At 44.1% G+C, this 27292-nt stretch overlaps 1 protein-coding gene across 3 annotated transcripts; it reads right to left on the reverse strand.

The window, feature by feature from the left end:
* LOC112459237 (ankyrin repeat domain-containing protein 17-like) lies at positions 1–26776 on the reverse strand. 3 transcript variants are annotated; one of them, XM_025023255.1, is made up of 28 exons: positions 26173–26776; positions 17999–18439; positions 16610–16757; positions 16168–16448; positions 15090–15375; positions 14701–15002; positions 14350–14565; positions 13296–13991; positions 12894–13065; positions 12210–12805; positions 11925–12086; positions 11635–11845; positions 11134–11550; positions 10690–11034; positions 10421–10591; positions 9861–10226; positions 9601–9755; positions 9355–9530; positions 9146–9278; positions 8316–9049; positions 7490–7801; positions 7186–7380; positions 6731–6875; positions 6441–6651; positions 4722–5617; positions 3154–4473; positions 2754–2939; positions 1–2627 (listed from the first exon to the last, which is right to left on the reverse strand). In XM_025023255.1, the coding sequence occupies exons 1-28, from the start codon at positions 26509–26511 to the stop codon at positions 2604–2606; spliced, it is 9636 nt and encodes a 3211-aa protein (XP_024879023.1). In that variant the 5' UTR covers positions 26512–26776; the 3' UTR covers positions 1–2603. The 3 variants fall into 3 exon arrangements, with proteins under 3 accessions (XP_024879023.1, XP_024879024.1, XP_024879025.1); XM_025023256.1 differs by having other exon boundaries at positions 2604–2627; positions 10699–11034; positions 26173–26511; XM_025023257.1 differs by lacking the exon at positions 26173–26776 and adding an exon at positions 18552–18581 and having other exon boundaries at positions 2604–2627.
* Positions 26777–27292: the final 516 nt, after the last annotated feature.

Here is a 27292-nt window from a genome sequence, read left to right on the forward strand (position 1 = left end):
TTATATTTATTTATTTGCTTTATTGTTATATGTCATATAATAGTTTTATATCATATATCGCAGTTATCATAAATCAAATTTGAAAATAGGCTTTAAATTATAACAATATATCCTTAGAGAATAATTGAAGCGCTCCCTGGAATATAGGTCAAAAAGCCCTCGTACGATTTCCATGAGCTTCATATCATTTATCATCATTATCCCTCACATTATCATCATCTCATTACGCGCGTGTGTGGGGACCGTTTCAATTATAGTATATCGTCGCTATGTATTGAACACTTGCCGAAATCCCCACCAAGAAAGATTTTCAAATGTTCAATCGAAATGAACATTTCATATATCCGAGTGTGTATGTGTGTGTGTGTATATGTGTGTGTTGTGTGTATCTCTATAATATTATTATATCATTACTAAGTCCAGCCGAGATAGCAGGGGTGACCTTTCTTTCTCTCTCTCTCTCTCTTTCTATGTACCTGTTTTTTTTTCTTTTTTCTCTCTTTCTTTCCTATAGTTACGTTTTGCGTGTAATAATAACCATAATATAATAATAAACATTATTACACCACCACAGCAATAATAATATTATAATAGCACTGTCGCACTAGAGACGCACGGCTACATCCTCATGCGTTTGGCGGCCCACTACCACTTTTACAATGAAACTGTATTCATTGATCTGAATAGGATTCGGTATATATAATATATTATTAGTTACATTGCGTATCTCGATTTCGTGACACATTTCCTGTTAACGCTTACGTAAATTCGAGTTTCATTTTTTTTCCCCCGAGAACCTGGTCATTTACGCGTGTGTACGGTACGTAATAGAATTTTCATAAGTGTTCTGCGTGTTCTGTGTGTTGTGGGTGAGCTCGATAAAAATTCGCTACGATCGTGACAATCTTGTGTCCGGTGGGATCTGCCTGGAAAACAGAGAGCACGATCTCGTGCTATCGGCGATCGTTAGCCCCCGATTGAAGGATTGACGTCTACGAGACAAAACGCAAAGATTATAAATGTACCGGAACCGGCTGGACAACGAAAACCTCGATTCGATCGGCTAATCGGTCGGAACAACGTCGTTATCGTATTTTTGTTCGTATTATCTTCGATCGATTTAATGACGCAACACCAACGTACACTCTCGTCGATGGGAAATCTATACAGTTGTTCGTCTAACGCGAAACAACGGACGCTCTTCAAGCGCGATCAGACATAATCGACGCTCGAGAATCTACAGGAAGGAACGCTCCTCCTCTTTGTCTTTTTTTTTCTCCCTAATCACTACATTATCTGTTCTGGGATACAGTTTAAAAGCGACAGTCAGACTCGGAGTGACAGTGACGAATTCAAGCGTAGGTGCAAGAGTGGAAGAAGAGTAATTATGTACCCAGGTGTTCGGTGAAGCCAATGGTTCCCCCAAGATCCCCCTTACATCCCTCCTTTTCGGGTTTTTTTCCTCATCCGGACCGTCTTCCCCGGTTCTCTCAATTTGCAGCATGGAAGTTCTCAGAATCACCCGTTTTGCGAAGCAATTATTTACACAATTGTATCATGCTCGTAGGATTACAGCATTTCTTTACAGCGCTCTAAATAGTAAACACGAAAATATTCACCGCCCTATATCGTTCGATATGGTGCCAAGAGCACAGCTGCTGTCCTCAACGTAAGCGGCTCGTGATTTAAAATCAATAGTGATCCGAAGCGAGAGCTTTATCGCATTTGTCTCCGACACGACTTTCTTAAATGTTCATCATCGCTGCTACAGAGACTGTAGTGGCGACTATATCGAAACGTCATAACGCGTGTATGACCGGATCGTCGCGATCGACCTGACGAACATTTGGCTTCGAAATGTTCCCATCACCACGAATCTGTTTCACAATAATGCGAATTTAACTCAGGCGAAATTTTGAACGTTCATGATCGCCGCGATGCCGATACAAAGCGTAAATTTCACGCGTGTCTAGATTATCGTGATGGATCTGGCGAATATATTTCGCGATGTCTCGAATATCGCGAATTCAGATCTTCGACAATAGAAGAGACATAATTCATTATTATTAGCATTCGATTATTGGTCTTCTTCTTCTTGAAGGAAAAGAAGAAGAAGATTATTGGTGATTGGCATGTCCCTGCTTAACGATAATTGATAACGGAGCTTACGACAGTCCGTGCGGTCAAGGAAATGATGACACAGATCCGAGGTAATTATGCCATTATAATTACGCCGTCATTTATCCTACAACGTAGGATATAGGCTTTCCTTAACCGACACTGACTCCGTTTTCCCTTCCTCTCGCTCTTGAACACTTCTTATACTCTGCAATTAACTCGGGAGATATATTAGTGATAGCAATAAGTTGAGTAATTAAGGATTTGTCGTCTTATCCTCTAGTGTGACAAGTAATATTAAGAATCTGGGTTTGAATGAATATAATAAGATCGTAATATAATTTATGTGCCTACAAATAATTGATCCAGTCCAGACTATTGCTATTACTATCTTTTTCAATTCTCATCGTCAGATCCAAAATATGAAAATATGTTATATTTAGAGGTTGAAGCTGTGCCAGCACGAACGACGATCTTCTCTCCCCTTAATGGGTCCATTTATTCCACGCCTGCAAGTAAACAAAGTTAATATATCCAGTTTTTTTTCTACAATAGCATTACCATATTGTTTTACAGTTTTAAAAGAAGAAAAAATGTTTCGAATCAGAGATCTTGCTAGAGAAGGATGATCTTACCGGATGTTGCTTGTCTTGTACAGCGTCGGGCATTCCCCATGCAGGTGGATCTATCTTATTCTGCTCGTTCGGCGGGATTTCTGTCATTTCGGATGCTCCATACTGTCCCGCTATTAACGCCATTGGCATGAGTGACAATGGCGCATTTCCGTTAGTCGGGAAAGGTTGTTGCGTATTCACATGACCCTAAACACGATAAAGTTAATTACATGTGTGTACAAACACGATGAATTTTCAATTTGTGTAAATTTTTTATCGCTTTTAGCGAGTACTGTTTTAAAGACCTTGTGCCCTTTTTTTTATCATCGTGCGTAGCAATTGCACGAAATAATAAATGGCTCGACAAAAAGTTACGAATAATAAAAAAATTAATCGTGTATGCGAGAGGATCGACAGTTACCTGGAAGGAAGATTCCATCATCTGATGGATCTCAGGATCGACGTTGGATATACGTGGGTTGTAAGTGGGGTTCGATCGAAACATCTGATGCCTGTCGATACCGGGCGCCAGATTGCAATTCGACCATGCTAGCTTATCAGCGTTGAGCATCCAATTGATAGAAGAATCGGCGTCTCCGCCCGGACCCATCCCCGCTGCCGAGTAATTCTTCCACGTTGCCCTTTCGGTACCAATCGGTCGTGGTACTTTGCGGTCCTCAATCTTCAATTGATTCATCTCCTGGGCGACCTGCGCCGGTGACGAGGGAGATATAGCCGGCGAGCCACCGTTCTCCAGACTCGTAATCAGATCGATACCACCGCCGGGTTGGCCGCTGATGTTCGCCAGCTGATTGGAGAACCCCATTTGGCTGATCATGGGATCCTGATGCGGCGGGTAGTTGGTATGCGGCGCCGGCGTGGCGTAAGACCAGCGGGTCGTCTGAGCAGTTGTCGAGATGCCGGTGTTCGCTGCTGGCGTTGCCCGCGAGGGCGCCTGATACTTTCCCAGCGGATAGTTGCTCATCATCCCCAGATTGTTGGATTGTATCGCGGAAGGCGGTTGCGCCGGCACGGGAGCGGCGAACATATTAGCCGGATGCAGTCCCGCAGATCCGGCGGCGGCATTGAACATCGTCACCTGCGGCTTACTGCTCAAGTGAAGCGAGCTGGAGAAATCGGGGGCGCGCGGGTTCAATCTTGACATGCTGACGGTGGTGTTGATCACAGAGGCGGACGGTGCGATAGTCTGAGCGTAACTCTGCATATGAGGGTGAAACGGTAGCATAGAATGGCCGGCACCACTCTGTGTATCGTTCGGTATCATTTTCAACAGGTTAGAGTTTACGTTCGGATGTTCGTAACTGCCGCCGCTGCTGTTCGCCGCCTTGAAGAGACCGACGTCCAGTGCCGGTTGCGACGTGGACGGTATCACGTGCGCCGCCGGCTGGTGCGTCGTCGCGTTCCGCGTTGTCAGATCACCCTGGAAGACCGCCGGCCTGTTAAACTGCGCCGCCATGCCCGTTCCCATATCGATGCTCTGTGGGGGTATTACTGGTCTAGCCACCGCTAGACTACCGGGCGGCTTGTTCGGTATGGGAGGATGCTCGCCGTAGCTCGTCGAAGACTGAAACTGCGCGGGCTGCATAGGATTGTTGTGTACGGAGCCCGTTACCACGCTGCCAATTACGTTGGTCGACGCGTTGCTCGTGTTACCCGGCTTACTGGAAACTGGGGAGCACATGGCTGTACCGCGGTACCCCGGAGCCTTAGATGCGTCTACCTGTGCTCGACAAAATTTAAAACGTGTGATACTTCATTGTTTTTTTTCCTCTTACCTGAAATGTTACAATGTATCATAATACAAACAAGAAAAGGATGACTCCATGTAGAAATTAACTTTTACTGATACAAACAATTGTAATATTCTCGTTTTAATCTTGCCAAAACTATTTGAAACTATCTCGCATGTGATTTCATATAAATAAATATTTAAAAAATCAAAATCCATAATCCATTGTCACAACATACCTGCGGTGGGGAACTGTCAAACTTAGCCGTAGATGGACCGGAGCTCGTGTTTGATGATACACCACCGCCCGCAACAGTCGCAAAATTCATGCCTTTTTGAGTTTCGTTTTCTCTTCCTCCCCACATTGACTGTTGCGTGACTTTAGTAAAAGTATCATTGAACAACGAGTACTCCTGAGGCGTGTTGCTAGATTGCTGCTGCTGCTGTTGCTGCTGCTGTTGATGTTCCTGAGTCACGACCGGCGTAGTGCTGCGAATACCCTGCTGCGATTGCTGTTGCTGCATCGATTGCTGCTGCTGTTGCTGCTGCTGTACCGTTGGTGGCGGCGGCGGCAACGTTTGCGCTTGCAACGGTACAATTGGCGGCGAGGGTGTCACTCGAACGGAACTGGCTGACGTTGAGACAAGTGAATTTTCCGGACAGTTTGTCGTTACCACGGCGTTCGTGGTCGATGACGGTGAAATCGCGATCGTTCCAAGTGGGTAACTCGATTTCCCGGGATAGTGAGATGCTATTGCCGACGGGGCGGATATAATGGGCAGTGATCGGCAGTGCTTCGGCGATGTACTGATTACGGACTGTTGTTGTTGGCTGGTTGTGTGAGCGGTTGCCGCAGATGTGGCTGACATAATAGTCACAGTCGCGGCTTGCGCCATGGGCTTTTGTTGTTTGATCACCGGTGCGGTGTGAGTCGACTGCATGACGGTGGTAGAACTGTGAGTCGAGGCAGTGATCTCGGATAGCTTCGCCGCAAATGTCTGCGTCGTGCTAGTGGTGACAATCTTTGTCCCTGCCCTACCGGCGGTCATAATCGCACTCGTATACGACATTGTCGTCTTTGTGTTAGACGAGGACGCCATTTGGGCGGCTGCGGCTTGCGCGGCACGTTTCTCAGCTAAGTATAACATCGATGCGTAATATTAATATGACTTACGTTTACACGGCTGCTTATAATTCGATTTGATGGTTTAGTTCACACCAATCTCTTGATACGCGTATCAAATAATATATTTGAGCTGATCAGCCAATAATCAAACTAGTTTACTAATTATTTATTATTTAATACGTGTATCAAGTGATCGGTGTAAACTAGGCCAATAACTACTGTGTATACTACCTGATCCAAAATTTTTCTTTTAATTATAACGATCATTTAAAAATAAAACTATTTTGATATTCTAAACATTTAAATCAATTTTTGATATTTATATACTAAAAAAGGTGTAGTAAAATTAAAGAATAATACATGGTGTAATATCTGCATAAATGTTTACTTCTTTTTGTCAAAATGTCTCTATATTTTTACGGGTTGTTTTAGAATTTTTATCCACTGCGTATGTATAGCAATATTTATTAATAAAAACTCGAAAAATCGTCCTAAACTATTTCCCTAGAATGCTTAACAGCATAAATATATTCTTGGACAAATTCAACGTATGTCCGTCTAAATTCCATTGTTGATTGAGTGGATAATAATTCTTCTTTCATCCACTGTAAAAAAATTTAGAATTTTTCGAATAGAAATAGCACTATGAAATTAATAAGGAATATTTTGTATGTATGATAGACACAAATATAAAAGTAAATAAAATATTCGATGCTAATGTATTACCTTTAAACGATTAAATTTTGTAAATTAAATTGACATAAAAATAAACATATATGATGATTGTTCGTTGCAATTAATAAATTATTTATATACATATGCTTTATATTACCTGCGGCCATGAGTCTAGGCGCCGTCGCACGTGGCAAAGAAGTAGGGAAAGCACCAGTGAGTTTCACACTGGACGATGAGCGAATAGGAACCAATGGATTAATAATGGACGCTCCGGAAGAATATCCTGATTTATTAATTTGGCTACTGGTTGTACTGGATGCCAGATTAGGTGCTTTATTAACGGATCCACCAATTTTCGTTTTACTTGTCTGAAAGAAGATATCAATTTATTAAATCGTTCTACATGTAATGGTAAAACTCATTATAGTTTGATTTCTTCGTGCTTACAGTAACATTGGGAACAGACTTGTCCCACGAAGAGGTTGTTGTATTGAGCTTGGATTTCGCAAGCATCTGCGAGACATCTGCCTCTGGATCCCTAATAAGCCCTGATATCAAATGATAAGCGTTCTTTGTAGCTTCAGTTGATCCTCTACAAACAACAGAACGACAATTTAAACACTAATATTTTTACTTGAAACGATCAAGACATCTACTCAAATCGTAAAAAAGAATTTCCTGAAAATTCTCTGATTCTCCAGATATTTTTATTTAATTTCTAAGTAAAATCAGATATATCTATTTATGTGAGAAAAATAAAATGTCGACATTTTGATATTAACTTTCTTTTTTCATTTCTAAATGACAAAAGAAACTAGAAAATTATTAGTGCGATCTATGGTATGCATCTTGTATAAAATATGTAAACTTTATTAAAAAAAATATATTATCTGATCACTCACTTAATTGTGATGATTCTTTCCACTTGGCATTTACTTTGCTTTTCTACTTCGATATGCGCGCCCGTTGAAACACGAATAGCATTTATATTACTGCCTCCTCTACCTATCACTCGGCTGATAGCATTTGGGGGAACGGATACTTTTTTAGAACGGTATGGTGAATTCATAAATCTTCCGGAATCATCAGACTGTCCCCTGCAAATCATGATAGTTGTAAGATTCTATTTGTAAAAAAAATATTAATATACCGAAGCAAACAAAAGAAAAAATTTTAAAAAGATCTCTCCAAGAACGTGTATCTTACTTTCGCACAACTTCCTTCCATCCTTCCTCGCGTTTTCCGCTTTGCTTGGGGCTAGTGTTACTCGCTTTCGCCGACGTATTTAAAGCATCTCCATCGTATTGATTATTATAAGACTTCTTTCCTTTGCCAGGAACATAAGTCTCATTACCGGTCGCTTCAAAATCTTCTCTTTCAGCAGGATGCCTCAAAGAGGATGCTTCAAAAACCAAACCTTTCAATTTTCGATCGGAACTGAGGACGGTGGATGTCCTAGTAGTTGTAACTGAGGTTGTTGATACCGGTACTGCGCTGGTAACATTAGTCATAATTCGCCTGTAACAAATTATTATCGATATGTAAAAAATAATATTAAGAAGGATAATCGGTATTTCAATATCGGTACTTTATTATTCTAGAAGCATAAAAATTACTGTCTTTACATTTTAATGTAAAAAAATAATTTAGCTGCTAAATAATAAAACATCGAATCTATCTTTTCAAACGTAATTATATAAAAAATGAGCCAAGAGATTTTTTCGAGCTAGTTCAGTTCCTATATATATATCGAAATATATTAAATATACAAATTTGAAAATATCAGTACAATAAAATTGTATCTACATTTGATATTTAGAGCCTATTCTGTAAACATTAACGACATCATTATGTGCTTTGCACGGATGTTTACAGAATAAGCCTTTATCCAACATTTTTACATAATCGGTATGTTAAATCTATATCTCTTTTCCGGTGTCTCTTTTATCATTTAAATTCTTGACAACTCCCGAGTTTTCAGATTCTAAAAACAGGCCAAGATACGAAGCAAGGAAAAAATGCATTTACTTACTTCTCCGTAGTGTTATTCTGAGACTTGGTCGATGTCGCTGTGTTTTGAGATAAATTGGTGTTTTGTGAAAGGAGGGTCTTGGACGAACGCTGGGGGGACGTATCCTTATCGTTGTTACTAGGACTATTGTTCTTCTTTTTCTTCTTCTCTTTCTTTTTCTCTCTCGCCTTCACATCGTTGCTGCTACAACTACCCTGGCTGTTCGCATCTATTCCACTGTCGCCCTCTTCTCTGTCGGGATCCTCCGGGCTTCTGTTTACGGGAGACGGCACGCTCTCCATTCTCTCGTCGCCGCCCTCATGCTCGCTGTCGTCCGCCCGATCGCATTCCTCGTCCGATTTCTTTCCGCTTTCTTCCTTATCCTCAAACGGTGTCTCGTTTTTCTTGTACTCCTCATGCAGCTTGCGCTTCTCTTCCTTCTTCTCGAGCTTTTTCTTTTTCTTCCTCTCTCGTCTCCGTGCGGCGGCCGCCTTTTTCGATTCTTCTCTCGTCTTTTCCATGTCGAGTTCTTCTAAGAGTATGGTGGCATTCTTATTTGCTTTAGCGGCCTGCGTCTCTTTGGCAGCTCTTATCACTTTCACACACTCGTTGCATTTTTCCGAAAGTTCTTTGTCATTAACAGTCGCTACATATCTTGTCATCTCTAGGTCACTGGGGAATTGCGTTACATGATTCACCATCCACTTCACCACTTTGATATGACCCTTTCGGAAGGCAGCCATCAAGCAGGAAACCTAATCATTATAGAATATATTTTACACATGTATTTTGTCTAAGATCGGATAAAAAAAATTACGTAGATCTCTCGTCAAACAAATTATCGTGTATACCTTACGATTATCTTGCGAGTCAATATCTGCACCTGCATGGTATAATAAATCTACGACATTTAGATGCCCGCCGTTTGCAGCTAACCATAGTGGACTGTTCCCTTTTTTATTTTTTACTTCGACTTGGGTCCCCCTGGAAAGAAATGACGAAATCTCCGTTACTGAGCTCGTTATTTCATAACGTTGGACATAACGTAGCGACAAATTACCTCGATAATAGAAGTTCTACGAAACGGCAGTGGCCTTTATCAGCGGCAATAGTAAGGGCAGTGTCACGAGATGATGGGACAGGCGTCGCGTTAACATCAGCACCTTTCGTAAGTAACACACGCCCAACTTCAACATATCCACCACTAGCGGCCTCCATCAATGGTGTTAAGCCAGTCTGTGTAAAAAAAAAAGATTATTTCGAAAAGTTATAGCAAAATTACATATATGAATATTAAATATGTTACCTTTGCTCGATGTTCAACGTTGGCTTTTCGATCGAGGAGGAGGCTAACAACCTCATGCCTCCCCTGAAAGCACGCGAGCGTTAACGCCGTATTGCGGTTTGTCTCAATTTGCGCGTTAATATCGCTGCCCATGTCCAAAAGTAGTTTAACTGCCGCTGCACATTAAAATGTCATATATATTTTTTTTAGTGTTTCAGTCATGATGAATTTGGAATTTTTTAGTGTCAAATATTAATTAATTTCAAACTCTGATTTCTTACCAGTATGGCCATTCATAGCGGCTAACATTAGAGGAGATATGCCTAGTTTGGAGCCAGTACGTGAATTAATTTCGGCACCATGGCTCAGTAGTAGCTTTATTATGTTCACATAACCGCCACTTGCAGCCAGGCTTAAGGGGGTGTAATCAGAAACGTTGCGATGTTCTTTGTTCGCGCCGCGATTGAGCAAAAGCTCGACTACTTCGTATCTGCCTCCACTACATGCGAGTGACAATGGCGTATCCTTGGTACGTTCCGATTGCGCTTCTATGTCAGCTCCGTGATTGAGTAGAATTTCAACTACCTTCTGATGGCCAGCCGTTGCGGCCAAAATAAGCGGCGTAAATCCCTTCTTATCCCTATGTTCTGTAAGAAAATTGCTACGTCAGCTTGCTTGCTCGATAAGTTTCTCCATATTTCATAATGCACGCGACAAATATTTCTTTTATATTGCATTAAATTAAATTATTAAATATATTAAACTCGACATATGAAATACAACGCGCATATATCAATAAAAACCATATGACGATACATATACAATGCGGCATTTCACCTACCTATATCTGCACCGCGACTTAGAAGAAGTTCCACAAGATCTTCATGCCCTCCCGCGCAAGCCAAAGTTAAAGCCGTGTCATGATTGCTGTCGGTTTCTGAATCAACATCCATACACGAGAACGGAGCGGGTGGAACTTGGTTGGACGCATACCCTCCTACCGTCGGGACACCTGTTGTACATTGATCAATAACTGAGTGGTGAGAACATTCTTAGCAATTTATTTCGAGTATCATCGTGCTGATTACAGCGAAAATCGCAGCTTCTTACAATTCTCACCTGTTGCTGGATCTAGCTGATAATTTTGCGCAGGAAAATTGGGAGCTTGTTGAGCATTGGCAGTTTGTTGTTGCTGGCAAGATTGTTGTTGAGACAGGAGAGGATATCTGGCTTTCTTGCCCTTGCCGGTGGTCGGTGCAGTGTACACTTGTTTCTTATCGGAGGTAGCTACGTTCGCGGTTGTCGTAGTAGCGGGTGCTTGAGTCTGGGTAGCAACTTGAACTTGATTAGTGCTGCAAGTTGTGGATTGCACGTAACTGCTCGACTGATGAGGAGGTATACTATCTACTATTCCCGTTGCGCCACTCACAGCTGGTAATGTTTGCGTAGGAAATGCTAGTAACGAGAAAGTTTAAAGGAAATAAAAAATCGTTCACTATTGAACGAGTCACTCGGTGACATTAGTCGCACTAAAGACACGTTTTGATAACTTACTTATTTGAGAGGATTGAAGCAGCAACTGAGGTTGGAAAGTATCGCTGGTAATATGCTGCATACATTCGCGAAAATGTATACTACCCTGGCGGAAGCCTTCTTCGAAGGCTCTCAGACGATTCTTCAGCGTCGGGTTTTGCAAGGACTGCGTACTTGTTAGTTGTAAGCCCGCTGATATGTCTGCCTCTATTTGAACGCCAGCGCTGGTTACTTGTAGTGACGGTAAGGCCGGTAAAGAAACCGAAGGTACTGACAGCACGGGAGTAAAAAACTCTTGGGATGCATGAGGACTTCCGCCTTGTTGAACTATTTGGGTGGTATGTAAATGTTGCTGCTGCTGCTGCTGCTGCTGTTGTTGTTCCTTATTATTCGATACGTCCAATCTTTTCAATTCAAGCTTCTCTTGATCTTCAGTTGCTATATAGAAATTAAATAAGATATTAATTTAATTTTACTTTTAATTCTGATTTTCTTTTCAGTTTTAAAAAGATAAGTACTTACTGTCAACCGTGTCGTCGAAGCTAATGGAACGAAAAATTTCAAACGCATCGTCGATAGGAATATCCGTGCCGTCCTCCAATTTCAATACTCTATCATTAGGATTGAAGGTTTTAGATTTCTGAGCGCCAGTAAAAAATGCGCAAGCGCTTTCTCTGTACTTTCGCGTTAACTCAGGATCCGTTTGCTCGGGAAGATTTTCTTGCGCTGTTTGCTGTTAAAAATATATGTTCTTTTAAGTTTAGTTGTCTTACAAAAATAACCGCAGCTAATTATTGAACCATATAAGTTACCTGGCTGTGCAAATGATGTGTGGGATGCAAGTGCGACATCAATTGAGTGGGCATGAGTATGCTACCCGTACTATTAGCAACTATGTTGGTTTGTTGCTGTGAATGAGTTTGTTGGTGGGATTGTTGCGGTTGCGATTGCGGCTGCTGCGATTGCTGTTGTATCTACATCGAAAAAAATTCATTGAAAAGAAAACGGTCTACACGCGTGTGTTAAATCCAATTATTGTTTCGCACGCTGTAAGATTTTTGAAATCGGAATAAGAAATAAAGATGATAGAAATCCACCTGCACTTGATCCAATTGAAGCTGCAGTTGCTGGTTGAGTTGCTGCAGCTGTTGAACCTGTTGTACTTGATAAGAAGGATGCTGACGTTGCTTCTGCTGATATTGTTGGTGAAGTCCAGCCATTATAGTCGCTTGTGTCTGCAACTTTGCCATCCCCATGCTGGACGTAGCTTTCCGCACGTTCTTTCCTTCTTTCTTGGACACAGGCTTAGCTTTTGGACGATCGCTTATAGCAGTATTTTGGCTAACGTCGCTGCTCGCGGTAATAGGCGATTGGGAAACGGCTATAACGGTTGGAGGGGTAGAAATGCTCGGCGGACTCGGCGTGGTTGTTGAAGAAGTAGCACTAATGAGTGACACAGTGGTGGTGGTCGTAACAGGCAACGGTGCAAGAGACAAAGGAGGCGAGGAAGGAAATGTATTTGTGGGGAACGTTTCCGTCGCGGTTGGAACCACGGAAAGCGTTTTCTGGAACTGTGCAGCTTGCATCCCCATTATCTTACCATCGAGGTAAGCACTGCACACCAATGCTGCGTCGTTAGCCCCTGGATACGTCAATGAACCGCCAGACATACCAGTTGTATTGCAAACTAAACCTTTTAAGCAAAATAATCACGTTGAAAATATTGATATAAACATCTAATTTTAAGGCAAATACACATTTCAGTGAAGTGAATAAAATACCATGAGGAGATGTTGACTGAGCTGGCAAATCAATATTCAGCATGCCCGGTAACAATGCTTCTGTCTCGCTAGGATCTTGTGGCTGTTGTTGTTGAGATTGATTTATAATTGAGTTTCGCGGACCAGGAAACAAATGTCCTGCACTTTTCATTTGTAGTTCTCGTTCTACCCTCTGAAAAATATTATTATGCAACTTTACAACAAAGCGCATAACGTACCATAGATTTAAAAAAAAAATGCACCAAATATTTAAATATTTTTTTGTGTTTTATGTGGGTATGTGAGGATTATAATTCTCAGATTAATAAGGTATGTAAATGCTGTCAATCAAGAATTCTTACAATGTTCTTTAAGAATATATCGAGAAACTTTAGAGAATTGAGAATATGACAAAAAACGTACTTGTAATTCCTCAAGTATTTGTTGCTTATGAATGATTTGCTCTTGTCTAGTTATAGTTTTCCGACTTTCACTGACATGTATCACTTGCGTTGACGCTGCTGGCGTCGGACTAAGACTAATATTAGGTTCTGACAAACTTGTAAAACCCCCACTGCCTTTATCGAGAATATTGGTATCGTCCTTGGTAGTAGTGGTTGATTCTCCTGCGGGCTGCGAACGAACTTGTTGCGCTTCGGCAGAAGTAAGGCTCATATCGGGCATCATAGTCACTGATCGATTCTTTCTCAACAATGACTTTTGCGTATTGTGTTTGGGTTGAAGATTTTGCGCTTGTTGTTGCTCGGCGGTTTGTTGTTGCTGCTGTTGTTGTTGTTGCGGATGTTGCTGTGGTTGCGTAGACGTCTGCTGGGAGTGAGGTACATGTTGTTGATGAATTATATGCTGCTGTTGCTGCTGCGGCTGTGGCTGCGGTTGTGGTTGCTGCTGCTGCTGCTGCTGTGGTGGTGGTGGTTGTTGTTGTTGTTGTTGTTGTTGTTGTGGCGGCGGCTGCTGTTGCTGCTGCTGTGGTAATAACATGGGCGCAGGTGCAGCACTATGAGGAGCACTCATCATAATGCTATGAGGATAGTCCAATAATAGTTGAACAACAGGAGTGTGACCCCCCTTTGCCGCTTCTATCAGCATAGTGGAGTTGTCCTATAAATTAATTTAAGTTTTATATCAATACCAATGTAATTAATGTCTTTAAAAAATTATACAGAAAACATTAAAATAGCATAGATAGACCCAGCATTTATGAATATTGCATAGAAATTTATATGTATGACGCGTCAGTGTGACGTGTCAGTCTTATTGATATTACGTTCATATCAATCTATTGTATCCAATTTGAGTATCTGTTTGTGTATACCTATTGCGTTTGTGTGTGTATCAATTTGCGCTTGTGTATGTACCCGTTTGTGTATAAATGTTATATAAGCAAATTGAAGCAAATCGAAAATGCTCGTAAAAATATAGATTTTTTATTTGATTATTTTGGGGATAGATATCTTACTTTTAGCTTATGAAATGGATTTGCAGATTGTGCAAGAAGCAGCTCAACCACAGCCAGATGACCACCAGCGCACGCCAACGAGAGCGGCGTGTGATCATTGTTTGTTGTTTGTCGATTGACATCAGCGCGCTTAGAGATGAGAAATTGAACCGTGCACAAATGGCCCGCTCTACAAGCCTTCATCAGTGGAGTTCTACCTCCTTCTGATTCATGTTCCTTAAATATAATGAATTGGTATAAATAACTCGCACAATGATAAAAAAATTTAAAGACACGAGATAATACATAAATAAAAATATATAAAAATAAAATGTATCTGCGGTGTGTTATAAATCATAAAAAAGGACGTACTAGATCAGCGCCAAATTGCAATAAAAGGTCAGCAACGTCAGTGTGACCGTTCTCGCATGCATATGTCAATGCCGTATCTCCCGTCTGCGTTTGAGCGTGCACATCCGCCGCAGATTCGAGTAAATATCGAACAAGATCTAAATGTCCCTCCTGAGCAGCCTCCATTAGAGGGGTGGATGCGCCCAGCTCGATATCCGCTCCCGCCTTGATTAAAAAATCGGCAACTTCCAAGAAACCTCCGCAACAAGCCAAGGTAAGCGCCGTTTCCTGAGTTTCCTCAGTTTGGGCATTGATGTTGGCACCTTTTTTAAAAAAATCACAATCGATATTACTCACGATCCACAATACTTGCGATTGTCGTTGATTGACAAATAATAAACGTTACGTACCCTGGCTCAAAAGTAAAGCAACCATTTCTTCATGACCCTCGCGCGCCGCTTCCATCAGTGGCGTATAACCTTCGTCGTTAACTTCCTCGATGTTCGCTCCACGTTCGATAAGAAGCATAGCTAAGTCCACATGACCTCCACAGGCAGCTAATGTTAATGGCGACTCGAAACTGTCCGTCGGCATGTTTACTTGGGCACCTGAATCTAAAAGTAAACGAGCGACTTCCACATGACCATCCATCGATGCTTCCATAAGGGCGGTATGCATCTCATCGGTTTTATGCTCCTGTAAAAATACGCGGAACCATCAATGTTAGTAAAATTATTAAGCATTATATGTATAACACATGTGTAAAAGTTATTAAATTACATAATTTTTAATTTCAGAATAGTTCCGTTAACGAATCTTAGACCCCTTGTCATCCATGTTTTCCCTTGCCACGTGTAATTCTTACCGAAAGGTATACTTCAAACTGCACTAAAACGCTTGGGCTAGGTCAATTTTGAGCTCCGAAGCCACGAGGCTTTTCCCTCTCCATTTACAGAGAGTGAGGGAGGTGGAAAGGAATTCATCCACTGGATGAAGTTAAGCAGGTACGTAACTTCATCCAGCGAAGAAATCCCTTTCTCCCCACTCTCTGTAAATGAAAAGAGAAAAGTGTCGTGGTTCCGGAGTTGACTAGGCCTGGATTGGGCGATATGTCGCCCACGTGGCGACATAAGTGTAAGAAAACACTCGATCAACCAATCAGCGCGTCACGGTGAATCGAAATGCTAACGATACAGCGTTAACCAATCAGGTTCACGAGGGCCTCGCTGTTGTGCGCCCATTAAAAACACAAAGCAGGTAGTTCTCGAATAATCAGGAGTGCCGTAGACAAAAAAGTTGCGTTCCTTTCGTTTCCGAAAGTATTCAAAAGAAAAAGAAAACAACTTTTGTATCCACTTTTGTGTTCAGTGCAGTTTGGAAGTATAATATGCGTTTCTTTTTCGTATGATCATTTTATTATCTTTATTATCATCTTTATTATCTCTATACATCAGAGGGAGATTAAGGGCCAACGTCGCATGTTATTACCTGATCCGCGCCAGCTTCTAGCAAAAAGCGGACCATTTCCAAATGTCCCTTATAGCAGGCCAAGGTCAATGCGGACTCTTTAAATTCATTGGAATGAGTATTGATGCCGGCCCCGTTGTCAAGCAAGATCTTGGCGACTTGAACATGCCCAGCACTCGCCGCTTCCATCAGAGGTGTATGACCGTTCTCATTGTGATCCTCAACATTGGCGCCGGCATTTAATAAGGCACACACAACCCCTTCGTGTCCACCGGCACATCCGTACATGAGAGGTGTGTTGCCTTCGATCAATACATAATACATTTGCAACAATAATCATCGACCAAAATAACGCCGCGTAATCTCGACAATAGTTACATATTGGCGAAAATAAATTTGATGCGTCGTTAGAGCTTACGAACATTGCGGTGTTAAAATAAACAAAACTGACGGATAATTTTACCTGATGTAGACTGAGCGTTTACATCGGCCCCATGAGCAATCAGCAAACTCACGATATCTACATGCCCTGCACTAGCAGCTTCCATCAAAGGGGTACAGTCCCCCTTGATGCCGCGATCTTCTACATTAGCGTTCATCGCCAAGAGTACCTGTTTCGTGGAAAAAACGCAATGACAGATAAATTTCATTGGTCTACAAAATTAATTTGAAATAAATTATCTTACGTTATAATTGTACAATTATAAATGCCAACTTCATGTTCATAATTAACATGATAGTTTGATAAACAAGAAAAAAAAGTTGAAGCATAGGAGATTGACGTTTTAAAGAATGTTTCCGCGTACACCGTTTTATGATATTTATCCAATCGTTAACATCAAAGTAACCAGAAATTAATAAATATCAGCGAATTGCAATTAATTTTCAAATATCATAGCCTACAATTACACAAGAATATACAGTTGAAGGTAAATAAATTTATCATAGAAACTCTTCCAACTGTAAACCTAAGTCAGAACTTTACTTTCAAGATAAACCAGCAACCGTGTACCATTAAACAAGAATTCTGATGTCTGAGTGACTGTAATTACAACGTAATATAAATAAATTTTAATTGCGTGAATATTATTCGACACATGCCAACACAGAAATCATTTCATTTTAACAAATTGTACTTTTACGAACATACATCACGTAAAAGCGTAACACCACTGAATAATAACGTTCAATATTATTTATTTTCGGATCTTCTCACGTAATGAGAATTACTGTACCAATAGTATTATTACAGTCATTCAAACTGAACCGTTAACATCGATTACAACACCTGTACAAATACGGTGAGCATATTACGCGTACACGGTAAAATATACATACTGAGAGTTAATAAAGTGACAAAGGAGGAGCGAGATAGCATTTAACACCCAAAGAACACATCGCAATCGAAATGATATCATTTTGACGTCATTTGACTAAATTTGCGTGATTTTTTAGTTAATACAACATCAAAATGTCATTTTGACTGCCAGGTATTCCTCGGACAAACACACACACACACACGCGTGCACAAAGACACTATACAGCACCTTTCAAAATAAAAGGGATTTTTTCTGACGAAAGAGCAATCTTTAGATACAAATTTATATGAGATCGAGTCTACGATTCCACGATCAAGCTCGATGCACACATACGCATGTAAACAAAAATTGCACGTTAAACGTGTGAACTGGAAATTTTTTATCCATGACACGCATAACAGTCAGACACCACGGTGCAACTTAACAAAAAATTTTGCAGTGTCATACACGGTGTCCCACATCAACATTGCAAATGGACGGTTCGGAACTCTACTACGGGAGGAAGGTATACGCGTGCGATTTTGATTCCAAACCTGAGCAAGTTCGTAGTAACCAGCTGAGCAAGCTAGTGACAGCAGGCTCTCTCCCTCCTCGGTGGTCTCGTGGACACTTCGGCCCTCCGTTAACAACTTCCGAACGGTGCCGACGTCTCCGTCGGTGCACGCCTCGACGAGAGAGCGCTTTTCGTTCGGCGTACGCGGATTGTCACTACGCATACGTGTTAGCGCTGCCGCAGCCTCATCCAACGCACAAGACACACTCGACGTTAATCGTCGCAGCACTTCGTGGTCGGGCAGGTGCTTCCCATCGCCCGACGACAGCTTCCCGATGCCGGCCGCTTCGAGCAACGCCTCGAGACGCGCCTGGGTCTCGGGGTCCACGGAACGTTCCGGATCGTCGGGGGTCAACAGGAATTTCGACGAGTCGGGATGATCTTCGTCCAGTTCAACCTGATCGATCGCGAAGCACTCCACCTGCAACGAGAAATATCCGTTGGTAAAACCAAATATATGCAACGATACAAAGAAGAAAAAAAAAGAAGAATACTGAGGAATTGGCTAAAGGGTTACGTCCACGATCTTGTACTTGATTAATCAGCATCGATCGCACGCCCGTCGTGATTGCACGTTTTACGCTTTATCTACGAATCCAATAAAGAAAACGAGATCAGAGGGAAGCGGAACGGTGATGCCTCGTCGAGGAGGGAGGGGGGGAGGAGGGCGACGAGGTCTCGGCTGTCGCGACCGGACGTGCCCGCGGTGGTCGCGTTATCGGCGCAGCCGCGAGACAATAAACGTAAATCGGGAACGCCGGGTGAAAGTATAATTGTGTGTCTTCTAGGCGAACGACGGCGGCGGCGAACGGCGGTGGTGGCGGTGGCAATTACGGCGATAAGTGACGTTACGAGCGCTTTAACGCTCGGCGATGCGCGCGGCCGTTCCCCCCGCGAAGGGGGAGCGGCCCCGCGCGATGACGGCGACGATGACGACGACCGACGGCGGCGGCGGCGGCGGCGCGCCGTCGACACTTCCACGACCTATGGCACCCCGCGTGCGATGCATGCGTCGTTCATCCGTCGCTCGCCTCTCACCCCGTCGCGCCGCGGAGCACGGGGATCGGCCTCGGGGCCGAGGCAGAGCGCGAGGAAAATCGGGGCAACGTACATTCGCGTCGGGGGCGCGCTCGCGCGACGCGGGGGGACGACGGCGACGGAGATGACGGCGATCGAGGTCGGTGGCGGGGGGGAGGGAGACGATTCTTTTTCTTCCACGTCGTCGACGTACGCACGCGGAGGTGGAGGCGCGACGAGCCGTCGCGGACGAGGAACACCGTGCGAAACGCGAGAACGCGCCGTGATCGGGTACGGAATAATATGGTGGCTCGGTGTGCCCGTACGCGCTGCGTTTCGCGTCGCTTCTTCAACGCGCGCATCGACCAGCGCGTCGACGCGCCGCGAAACTCGACGACGTAACGCACCGCGCCTTTACGTACAGCGGAGCCGATATTGCGTGCGAGAGCTCAGCGAGCGAGGTTGGCTCTCCGACACGGACGGGGCTAATCGGCGCCGCGAACTCGTGCGGACCTTCGGCGAGCGAGAACGCGGCGGACTCGCGGCTAGGCCGCCAGGTGGCGCGGCCGACGGCGGTCCGCGGTGCGACGAACGCGCGGCGCACACTCGCCCCGCGCATCCCACGTACCTACGTGTACGTACGCGCGTACGCACGCACACAGCCGCGCGCTCGCGCGTGGCGCGCGACGGTGTGCGTGCGTGGCGGCCGGAGGGAGGGGAGAAGGTGCACACGTGCGAGGCGCGCCTTACGTGTGACCGTGCGCGATTTCCTGCGGTTTACGCGCGCACGAACGGCACACATAATCCCCAATCGTACGTATACGTATGCGTATTATACGTGCGCGCGCGCGCACGCGCGTACTCGCGGCAGCGCACAAGCCTGGCGAGGCACTTTAACCAGCATTTGCGCGACACGGTCGGTCCCCCCTCCCCCCTCTCCCTCCCCCCACACACGGTCGCGGTCCTCTCTCGCGTTATACCCGACACACAACAAAACACGTACACATGCCAGTCATTCTTCTCTTCTTTCGCTCTTTCTCCCTTCATTCGCTCCCACCTCCTCGCCGCGCCGCTCGCGCGCGCGGGGCACGGGGATGGAGGAGGAAGGAGGATGGGAACGGCATTCGAGTCCGAGTGCACCTCGGTGGCCGCGATGCGCTCCCCGTGGACATCAGAATGAAGGTGGAAGTCGTCGAAGCAATGCGCGCACGCTTGCACTACGACGAGAGAAAGGAGCGGAGGGAGAGAGAAAGAGATAGAGAGTCTAAGAGGGCACAGGGGGAGGAGAGGGGAGGCGGAGGAATTGCGTGAGCGAGCCGCGAGAGAGATGAGGCGGCGAGAGAAAAGAAAAGCGAGCCGGACGTCGACGGCCGAACGTCGGTGTCGTCGGTGACGGCGGGGCTGACTGTCAGCGCATTACGTGGTATTCGACACGGATTATATAACCCTTTCCCGATGTGCGAATTCCCCGCTGACGTTCCTCCTTTCTTTCCCTCCCTCCCTGCCAGCCAGCCAGCCTGCCTGTCCCGACTCCCGCGTCCCTTCGTCCCTCAGCTCCGCGATGAGGTTCTCCTACGACGGGAGGAGGCCTTTGGCCATCTACGTGCACGCACCTTCCTCTAAAGCCGGCGTACTCTAGCGAAGCGGAGACCACCACCTGGTGGCTGATACGAAACCTAAACGTCGCGGGCAACGAACACCGGGATAACGCGATAAACTCGACGGTGGGTGGGGGGGTGGGGGGGAGGAAAGATGGATCGCGAGACGGAGGTGGGGAAGACACGTTTCGACGCCTTCGTGCGATCGCGAACCCTTAGGACGACCTCCGGCCAGGCCTCCGATTCAACTCAACTCCGCTCGAACTTGATCGACGCCGATTGTCGCTTAAAATTTCCGACTGTACGATTCGCCGTACACAGGTCCTCAATCTAATCTCTTTTTTCCAGAAAAAAATAAAAAGAATAAATCCATTCACGTTAATGAAATAGTTAACAGATATCGTTTAATATGTCCAATCACTGATTAATTTAATCGAGCTTATTCTTTTTTCGATCCTTCGTTGTTTACAGATTTGATTTGAAGTATTTATACTTTACCGTGCAAAAGGATGTGCGAAATCATGCAGGATTTACAGGTCCTTTACCGAATAGATATATGTGTTTATACATAGGGGTATATATACGTGTATCTGCTCCAAATGTAGAAAGCAAGAAGGACAATTGAGCAAATGGGCCTGTATAAATCGACGTAGTCGACTTTGCACAATACGTTTTTACACGGCGACATAAAGTACAACAATTATATGCGTATGTGCGTATGTACGTATAGACCTTGACAAGAGAGAGGAGGAACGAAACAAAGCCTAACTAAAACCGACGTTACAATATTAGACAAGAAAGAAATAGCTTCTGTGCGACAATGTCGATGTCGATGGAGTCCGTCTTGGGGGTTCGGGATAACGTCATTAATTACCTAATTAACTTTCGCACAATTTCCTACAATTTTGTAAAGATTTAGAAAATTCCAACGAATTTAAATCGGATACACTGTTCAAAAATAATCTTAAAGCTTGTTAAAAAATTACGTAAAAGAAAGGAGAAATTTGATCGAAGAGAATTAGAAATATTGTTAATAAAGCTACGAGATTTTAGAGATCTCTCTTACGCACCCGAGTTACGCTTGTCAAATTAATTCTTTCATTAAAGAATGTCCTTTAATAAAAGAATTAATTTAATAAGCGTAACCTTTTTAAAGACTAATCTTCTTATTTAAGAATATTCTAATTTGCTGCAAAATTAAGCGCTAATTAAATGCCTTAATTTCAGCTTGGCAAGAAATTAGAATAATTACGTTAAGCCGCTCTCCATAAAAAAAAATATAATAAATAAAAATACTCGTTCAATGGACCGTCAAGATATCGAGCCGTCGATTTGGACATCTCGACGTTATGTCAACGTTACGTTAATAAACGAATATTTTAATATCAAGTACATAGAGGAATTTAATTTTTTAACACGGAATCTTTAACTTGCAAGCTGGCTGGTATCTAAATACAAATTCCTATATACGAGTTGGAATAAATTTATTCGTCGGTACGTTAACGTTACGCTAATGAGATAAGAATATTTCGATCACGGATAACGTAAAAAAATCTAACGTTTTAGGACTCAGTCACAATGAGAAAGATAAGGAATAATATTTTTCTCATTGTGACTGAGCCTTTATACCGCGATATGACTTGCTGCTTGTAAATTGGAATAGCTACAGTTAAAAAAATTCTTTTCTTTCTTTTTAAAAAAGAGATTAGATTGGAGATTTGTGCGACACATCGTACAGTCAAAAATTCCAAAAAAGCATACTTTCGATATATGTATTTTAATGGATTTCTTAGAGCGCTCTAATTCTAGCGTGTTCAGTTCTACAGTTTATACATAGATACTTATTTTAGATACTTATTTTTTCATAGGAAAAACCAACTTAACGTTAAGTTAGCCTTATGTATCTAATTTTCTGCTGAACACTTTAAACGCCTAATTCTGGATTTCAGCACTAATTTAGTACTTAATTTCGCAATATGTTAGAATTTATCTAGCGCGGAGAGATTAAATTAATGGAGGAAAAGATTTACAGCCTAGAGAGATAGCACTGGGGAAAAAGCCGTAACTGAGAAATTGGGAACAAATAAATAACAACATTCGGTGGCTTTTATAGATCGCAATCCTTCCTAACTGTGAGGATGAAGAAACATTACATCAATTACGGCCCTTGATTAATCTTGGTGTTATCGGACATCAAGCACGATTGCAAAAGCGTTTGTAATCTGCGTCGAGTAAATTTCGATTAGCGCGACTAGCCGTTTTTAGGTTATACTTATTCGTAAGTGGCGAGAAAGGAGCAAAGTTAAGCGAGATTGAGCGTCATAATCGACAGTAGCCCGAGACATGCCAGGATTGCGCTTGGAATAAATAATTTTATCCAATGCTTCGTTTTTTCTTCATTCTAGGCTATCTTGCTCGCGACGCACAGAAAAGGAAACGGGAGGCTAGAGTTAGTACTCGTGCAACCGGACCTTAACTCCCAATCGCGTAGTACAAGTCAGTTAACACTTCCGGTTAATAATTTCCTATCCTGCTTTTGGGTCGTTTTATTTAACGTGGAAAGGAAAACCAATTTTTTTGGAGTCAACGCTAACTCATATCGACACGATTCGCTACTCGACCTCAGTTGATCAGCGCTAATTTCTCTAAATTATCCTTAACCATCCGCGCCACAGACAAGAATGTAACCCAGAAAGAGCGACGTTATAATCAACCAGTATAAATAGGATACCGTTAGTACAACTTTTCCTTGTGGCATATTCTTTGGTTTTTTTTTTAATCAAAGCGATTCAGGTTGTTCCTTCAAGCAACGACCTATAGCAATACCCAAAAAAATTCGACTATAGTTTCCCTGTAAATCCGCGAAGCTGTCATTCGACACAGAACAGCTGTGCAGCTAGAATTTTGTCTGCGAACCTAATGTTCATTTCTATCACATGCAGATCAACTTGAACCAAAAATTTCTACCGTGTAATTTGTCGTTTATAATCTAAACTTTCGTTCCACGTGTCGGATAACAAAGGATTAATTAGCCATGCCAACGGAAAACAGTTAAATAAGTTCCGCTTGATAGATTAGTCAACGTTCAGTCAGTCATCTTTATTTAACGCGGATTAACTTTAAAAGCGTCGTCTACAATGGCAGTGAGACGTAAGCAGTAAGTTATCGACTAATGGGATTTTTACAATTCAAGAATAATCGACTGTGGTTGGTCAATAGCTCACTGCTTACGTCTTACCGCATACTCCCGCTGCCATTGTAGACGACGCTTCAGCTTAACTTACTTCCTATCTTTTTTTTTTAGTTCTAAGAATTGGAAGAAACTGAATAATAGAAATAAACTGTAAGGACGACTTAGACTAAACGCCGATTATTTACAATTAGTCAAACGGAACTTGTTTAAACATTTCGTTAACAAATTAATCCTTTGCTGCCTAACACGTGGAAAGAGAGATTAGATTAGAGACGACAGATTGCACGGTTAAAAATTTTACAGCGAGGTTCTATCCTCAAAGTTAATCGGAGTTGAATCGAGGTCACCGCCCCCCCCCCCCCCCCCCCTCCAAGCTGGCCTTGCATCGCGTAGTAGCTCCTTTCCGTCAACTGTCAACTCGCGAACACCGAGACGACGACGAATATACCGGTCCAGGGGCATACGTCACTGGGCTCTCCTCGGAGCAGCTCAAACCCAATTCTCATGAGATCTCCGCGCACACATTCCGTCTTCCGCTTGAAACCCGCCGCGGACCCGAGATTCGAGATTCGAGATTCCCCGCGTGACGCAGGCGGAGGAATGCCTCGCAGTCCACTTCACGCGTGTCAATCCCCCCTCCGCCCCTCCCCCTCCCCTTTCCACCCATCGCCCTGCTTACGTACGCACGTTAGACGATTCACGATATCGAAAGGTTTTCCAGCAAAAATCTCGAATCGATCGAAGCGCGGTCATTTCTGAAAAGATTACAAAAAAAAAAAAAAATCAATTCACAATAGGCCTGTGTTTTCTTTACAGCTGAACTTCTCGCACGGTTCATCTTTCCTCTTTTTCTCTTCACGTTGGAGGGGAAAAAGAGAAAAGCTGAACCTATGCTCAGCGGGAAGCTCAGCTAAATAGAACAGACAAATAGTTCCAAAGAAAGGTCAAAGAACTGATTTTACAGAACGCCTCGAAAGGTCTCTCGATGCTATCTCGCGTCGCGCACTTCGCGTTCCTCTCCGCGCGACCCTCCGTTTCCTTTTATCTATTTCAAGTAGAGAACGCGCTGCCAGGTGATGGCAAGTCGTAAAAGTATTTGAAAAATTACATCTCGATCGTCCGCCTTCGACCACCACGGAGAACTACACTTCTCTTCAAAGGCATTTCGCGACGCGAAATATATCCCACGAATTATTTCGCGCAGCTCGAGATGCAGAGAGAGAGGCACAGATCAAGCAGGAAACGATACTTCGGCGATTCTCGAGCGCACCCGCTCGACGAGAGCCAGAGCCCCGTGTCTCGGTATGGCGACGGCGAGTCATAACCTCGTCGCTTTTCCCGTCCGCTCGACATGAACGTCCTCTTTCACGCGTACACACCAGATATATATGCCAATGACACGCGCGAGCATAAGCGCGCACACGTACACGGGAATCGCACGCGGGGTATACCTGTGTGTGCGCGCGGGTAACGGGCGAGTGTAGACGGGGGGAGGGAAAGGGGGAGGCATGTATATTTTACAGACCCCGCGCGCACACACACACACGCACGCACGCTCGCGTAGATCGTTACGATCGATCCGGTATAACGAGCGCGTGCACGCGTAATGTCGCCGACATCCTCGGCGCGACGGCGCGCGGTGCACGCGAAAATGCGCGTTAATAGAAATAGGAAATGCCACAGGAAGCGGCCAGCGTGGTGAAAGAAGGAGCAAAGCAACCGCGAGAGAGAGAGAAAGAGAGAGAGAGCTCGACGGCCACTAATTCGAGATTCAGCGCGTTCCTAGAACTGGCGAGCGCGCGATCCAACGGAGATAGCGGCGTATCCGCCCCGCGACAGCCACGACGACGAAGACACCGACGACGAGGAGGAGCCCGTGTGTTCCTACGTCGTCGTAAAAGCCAGGGAAAGGGGAAGAAAGACGGCGGACGGCCGCGCGGAGGATAAAATCGGCGGACAGCCGTGTTCCTTCTTTTCTTTCCTCTCTGTCTCTCTCTCTCCGTCGAGCAGGAACACGCTCGTTATACGGCGAAGACGATGCTCTCGCTCTCCGAGAAGGCATTTACACGTATGCGCGTACACACACGCGTACATTCTCTGTCTCTCTCCCCTCCCTTCTTTCTATCTCTCGCTCGCTCGCTCGCTCGCTCGTGTCTTCCTTTCTCATTCCATCTTGCCGTCCCCTACCTTCTCTCTCTCTCGCTCTTTCTCTCTCCTTTAACTCTCGCGTTCCGTTCCCGACACGCCGAACGTGCACACGGATAATCTTATCACGTTGCGCCTAGGCGAGTCCCTCTCTCGCACGCTCCATCTCTCTCTATCTCCCGTCGCCGTTTGGCGTTTTACCTCGGAGACGCTGTCCTCCTCGCTCTCCGACGAGTCTGTCATAAAGCGCGGCTGCAGCTCGGAGAAGGTCTCGGTCTCCGACTTCGTGGGGCTCGACGTCGACGACTGGGGAGTCGACGACGTCTTCCCGGTGTCGTGGTGGACGTTCGCCGACGAGGACACCGAGGACGACGATGATGTCGGTGGTGGTGGCGGCGGTGGTGCTGCTGCCACCGCTGCCACTGCCGCCGCCGCCGCCGACGCCGCTGTTGCCGCTACCGCGGATGCCGCCGTCGCCGCCGACGGCTTCTCGTGGCTCTTCTGGCTATCCGAGGTCGTTCCTTGTGCTACATTCTGCATCTTTAGCCCCCAGATAAATCATATATGACACACCAGTTTATCCCCGCTGGTAGAACCGTACCGCGGGGGACGAAGCACACACTCGTTAACACTCGATTAATTTCCCTTTTCCGCGACTGTGCGAACAATAAAAGCTCCTTCGGTCGAGAGCACGGTCGTCGTCATTCACGTAAGCTAACACCCGCCATTTTTCACTATGGCCGACGACGGCGAGAGAGTTCCCAATATCCACCTCTCGTGGCCTGCCTGCCTGCCTGCCAGGGCTGCCAGAATGTGTGCCGCAGAAACCGCCGCTAGAGCGAGCTGAGCTAGCCCAAAATCCGCACATTCCCTAGCAATGTAGCCCAATATCGCTTTTTTTTCGTATCTCATATAATATGATATAATATAATATCATATAATATGATAATAAACCATGCTGTCGCATCGAAGACTGTGTTTTTCTGTTTAGGACTTGCTCTTTCTCGCAATGTTTATTAGATTTCTTATGGGCGATAAGATCACTATGCTTTGCACGCAAATAACATTTGCATAGTTTACAGTATGCTTCCTGCTTGCCATTCAACACATCAATCTCATTGCTTTCTTCAAGCCAATCTATGGACACAGTAAAAATGAAAAGACGTCGAATTAGACCTCTCTTCGACGCATTCGACGTCTAATTCAACATCTATTCTATCAACTATTATTTCTCACTGGGCATATATAAACTTAAATCTCAAAGAATATAATAGAAGCATTAAACAGAAAAAAATAAAGTTAAAACAGTACAGATTTGATA

The sequence above is a fragment of the Temnothorax curvispinosus genome, unplaced genomic scaffold (genome assembly GCF_003070985.1).
Source record: "Temnothorax curvispinosus isolate PA1 unplaced genomic scaffold, ASM307098v1 QBEX01009666.1, whole genome shotgun sequence".
Taxonomy (NCBI): Eukaryota; Metazoa; Arthropoda; class Insecta; order Hymenoptera; family Formicidae; genus Temnothorax; species Temnothorax curvispinosus.